The 5,000-nt window shown below is 35.0% G+C and overlaps 1 protein-coding gene across 1 annotated transcript in view; it reads left to right on the top strand.

The window, feature by feature from the left end:
- LOC138865502 (WD repeat-containing protein 46) overlaps positions 1-5,000 on the top strand; it is an 8,707-nt gene that overhangs the window by 2,297 nt on the left and 1,410 nt on the right. The window contains exons 2-8 of the mRNA XM_070136158.1: positions 116-520; positions 1,167-1,278; positions 1,690-1,822; positions 2,068-2,347; positions 3,181-3,416; positions 4,144-4,300; positions 4,879-5,000. The exon at positions 4,879-5,000 is cut by the window's right edge and continues 26 nt beyond it. Coding sequence (XP_069992259.1) covers positions 116-520; positions 1,167-1,278; positions 1,690-1,822; positions 2,068-2,347; positions 3,181-3,416; positions 4,144-4,300; positions 4,879-5,000 — 1,445 coding nt within the window. The remainder of the gene's footprint in view (positions 1-115; positions 521-1,166; positions 1,279-1,689; positions 1,823-2,067; positions 2,348-3,180; positions 3,417-4,143; positions 4,301-4,878) is intronic.

Raw genomic sequence — 5,000 nt, forward strand, 5'->3', positions numbered from 1 at the left:
ATTTTTATAGTAAAGTTTATTATTATTATTGTTACTCCCTTTTCTTTTGAAGTGCAAGGAGAGGGGAAAAGGAAATTAACCATATCTAACTAAAACCAAATCACTGTTCTTCCAGATGACTGCCAAAGCCAAAAGAGGAGGAGAGAGCGGCAAATATGCAACAAAGTCTGCCAAATTTAAGGGAGGGAAAGTGGGCAAGAATAAACCTGGAGATGGAGGACGTGGCCGATTCCAGGACAGGAAAATTAATGGGAACTTTGCTGAAAGGAATCAAGGCAAGACCGCCAGGGGGAAAGCTGGCCAATCAAACTATAGGAACGCAGGCCAAGCAGGCAAGTGGAAGGTCGGCCAAGGAGGAAAGAGGAGAGATGGGACAGTAGGCTACTCGGAATGGAAAATCACCGTGAAAGATGAAAACCCTGAAATAACCACGAGGAAGGAGCATACGGAGAAATTTCCCGGGCGGAAGGTGGTTGACCCAAAGCTGTTGGAGAAGTACGACAGAGGAGAAGGAGTTAATGTTAGTATGTTTTGGTTTGTGTTTTTCTAAAATATATGGGGGAGATTTTTGGAATTCAATTAAAGGCATGTTTAGAAATTTAGGATATGAATAGTATAAACCTGTTTTCCAAGGGTTGCTGCAATCAGTGCACATTTTACCTGAAAAGAGCATGTTCTGTTTCTCACCAGATTGAGTTCCACCAGAATGGCATAAAGATTACAAATGATTAAAGAGCTAAAATATAGAAACATACCAAAATACCAAATATCATGTGAATAATTCTGCCTGGAAGCTTCTAGGTTGATGAATTTGTTGCAATTTGAAAATAAATAATTATAGTTATCAGTTTACTCATGTCTGTATTGTATTGCATTGATAGGTGAATATAAGGTTTATCAATGTATTTCATTTCACTCTCTTGTAAGACTAAATGTTCCTTACTTGATTCTACTGTACTTGAAAAGTACATAAAAATATCAAAATTTTAAAAAAGTACATTTAACTCGAGCATAAGTACCTTTTTTTCTTTTTTAATCCTGAGTACATGTGTAAGTACAAGTACTCAAAATTTTGTCCTTATGTAAAAGTAGTTACGTAGCATGTGTTATATTATTATTAACAACATTAGCTACTATTTCTACTCACTGTTTTTCTTTTTGTTTAGGTGCGAAAGATAAAAAGATGGAATAAACCCATGGTCCACAAAATAAAAATGAAAGAACAGAAGCTAAAGGAAGCCGAGGAGGAAGCAGCGAGAGTCGAACTTCTGCTCACAGGTCGGGTACAGGGTTCTCAGTTTTGTTTATTTTAGCAGTATATATTATCACTACTATGATTTTGATCATTGTTATATTTGTGATCATCATTAATGTCTTAGTCATTATCTTCATCTTCATCTTCATCATCAGTAGTAGCAGCTGCAGAATCAGCAATCGTTATTATCATTATTTTTATATTGATAATAACAATAGTAATTCAAATTAAACCCTTCATTCCTGAAAATTCAATAAATGACATATAGCAGATAAAGTTAGGTATCTAACAAAATTAAAATCAAAACCAGAGTGGATGGAAATATTTATTCCCTTTTTTCATTTTATTTTCTGTTTTCTATTTCTGCTTTTAATAATTTTCTGTTTGTATTTTATTTTATATTAATATTCTTGTTTGTGTTTATTTTACTTCAGAATCCAGTGGACAGTTAGAAGCAACAGAAGGCATGTACACCGCTCACATCACACAGTCCGATATTAAAAAAGCAGTTGATATCACGACTGCAGCAAAGGGATTTGATCTCAAGTTAGAATATGGACCGTACTTGTAAGTAGAATGTATTTATTTAGTTATTGTCATCTTTTCCCAGTTTAGCATTTTAAGATTTTATTGTTTATTTTCTGTTATGCTTCTTTGTTTATTTCCTTTTCTATATTTCTTTTATTCTTCCTTTCACAATCTATTTATCTTAAACTGATGTATTGATGGTTGCAGTCATTTTTTTTCTCAAACTGCATTCCTGAGTGTAACAACGTATTTGTCTCTGATGTCAACATATTCCTCCCGTGCAGAATGGATTACACACGCAATGGCCGTCACCTGGTGATTGGAGGGAGGAAGGGCCACTTGGCTTCCTTCGACTGGATCACCAAGAAGCTCCACTTTGAAACCAACGTCATGGAGTCCATCCACGACCTGTGTTTCCTCCACACCGAGAGAATGATGGCAGTGGCACAGAAGCAGTGGGTCTACATTTATGACAACCAGGGTGTCGAGCTGCACTGTCTCAAGATGCTGCACCGAACCCTGCAGTTGGAGTTTCTGCCTTATCACTTCCTCCTCTGCGCAGGCGTAAGCTCTTGGGTTATTGGTAGTTTTGTGGGGGTTTATTGTTGTTTTGTTTTTATTTTTTCTTTCATTTTATTTCTCTATTGTATGCAGTTAGAGATTGGAAAGCCTGGAAGAAACTAGTATTTTGATCTCAGTGTTTGCTTGAAACATTTTACCATTGGGTTGTCTGTGATATATGTATACATGCATATATATATATATATATATATATATATATATATATATATATATATATATATATATATATATATATATATATATACATTTATATACATATACATATATATACATATACGTATATATACATATACATATATATATACATACATATACATATACATATATATAGACATATACATATATATAGACATACATATAAATTCATATAAATTCATATAAATTCATATAAATTCATATAAATTCATATAAATTCATATATGTATATATTATATATATATATATATATATATATATATATATATATATATATATATATATATATATATATATATATATATATATATATATATGCATATATTATATATATGTTATATATATGCATGTATTATATATATGTTATGAATATATATGTATGTGTAGATACATTTATTAATATTTATATGTATATTCATGGTTTTTATTGCCAAAGTTTTATGATACCTCAAAGATTTTTGATTAATCAAAATTATATAATTGATTCAGTCTGCATCCATGCGTAAGATGTACTCGTATGTCAAATAACAACAAAGTCTAAAAGACTACGTTTTAGTTTATGAAAAGATAGGAATTGTATGAAAAGAACCATTTTGTTTTATGATCCTTTCTTTTTGCAGAATGAAGCAGGCATTCTCAGCTGGCTTGACGTTTCACTGGGTAAAGAAGTAATCCGAACGAGGACTGGCAAGGGGCGTTTAGGAGTCATGTGCCAAAATCCTTACAATGCCGTGCTGTGCTGCGGCCATCCCAACGGCACTGTAACCATGTGGACCCCCAACAGTCGTCAGCCAGTGGCATCAATACTGTGCCACACTCAGCCACTCAGAAAAGTTACGGTTGATCCGTCTGGAAGGTAAAATTTGCTTGCTGATGGAATAGATGATACCTATGCATGTAGATCACTGCTTACTTGTGTGAACTGGTTAGCTATGTTTGTGGATGAATTTGAAGATGCATTCTCCCTGAAAATTAATTTGTTTAGCAATCTAGCACTTTTAAGATTCACTTACTGATAAGATTATTGATGTATGTAAAATTCCTTGACTGCAGTTTAGCTATGTCTATTGATGTCAAAAGGGCGACATCAGTTGAAACTAGTAGGTATTTTATCACATTAGGGAATTTATTGGAAAGTTGTAAGCCAGCAGAAGATTGAGAGTGATATCTGGCCAGTTGAAGAAAAAGGTTTAGTTTGTAAGTTTAGGCCTAGGGCTCTGTTGGGGGGAAGTATTTGGAGGACAAATGGCCCATTGGTGTTCCAAGTGCACATTTGTGTGTGTTGGTGGGATATGGTACCACTGGGCCCCTGTTGCATTCCTGTGATAATCCAGCAATCTATATGTGGTAGCAGAATGATTTCTTTATTCTCTGTAACATGACAAACTACTACATAACATTTTTATTGAATTTAATGAGGTATCCGAGAGTAACAGACTTGCACTTGGAGAGAGAGAGTGAGTATGAGTGAATATGTGTGTGTGTGTGTGTGTGCGTGTGTGCGCGCACGCATATATACATTTGTATATATGCCTTTTAATTATTAGCTATGAAATGTATTTTAAGCTGGATTTCTTGCACAGATACATGGCCACAGCAGGAGTGGACCGACAGCTGAAGATTTGGGACGTGCGCAATCTTGGCGAGTGCCTGAAGTCCTACTACATTAACGCAGGGGCCTCACATCTGTCTTTCTCTCAGAAGGGCTTGCTGGCTATGTCTATGGGGAATGTGGTTGAGGTGAGTTATCCAGTTGGGCGGTGGAGACGGGTCAGGCCGGGTCCCATTGTTTTTCCGTAGATCTGAATTTTACGTTTTTTTATTGCAATTTGCCTAGTCTAGTTAAAGTAGTTTATTTGTGCTTGCTCATTTTAAACAGGCATTTCATTAGTCAGATTTAAGTGTAGGTCTTTACAATTTTTATTTCTGAGAGGGTTAGTTCATTTGGTGTTTTTTGTGAACATGGAGAACAGCAAGTTGGTGATTTTGAATTTTGTGGTTGTTGAGAGTGTAGATTCCAGGAGTTAAATTATCTACCGTCACATTTCAAAGTTAGAAGGTGAATATCAGCTGTCATTTGGCTACTACAAATATGTTCTGTTTGTCATCTACTAGCATCTCAGTAGATTGGTCATAAGATAGACCAGGTTATATTTTAGTCTCTATAAGTTTTGGACTGACTTTCCTTTTTGTAGATTTCCCCTTCGTTTTGAATATTTCACATATGGCATATTACAAAAAACTAAAAGTAATGACATTAACTCTAAGGTTTATTGAAAAGCATTTTGTTCTTACAAGTTACATGTTTTTCTTCCTAGGTCTACAGAAATGTCGTAGATGGAGGCTGCAAAAAACCCTACATGCAACACAGGGGCGGAAACACCATTCATGGCATGCAGTTCTGTCCCTATGAAGACGTGCTTGGTGTCTCTACGTACAA

This window comes from Penaeus vannamei, chromosome 21, assembly GCF_042767895.1.
Source record: "Penaeus vannamei isolate JL-2024 chromosome 21, ASM4276789v1, whole genome shotgun sequence".
In the NCBI taxonomy this organism is placed as follows: domain Eukaryota; kingdom Metazoa; phylum Arthropoda; class Malacostraca; order Decapoda; family Penaeidae; genus Penaeus; species Penaeus vannamei.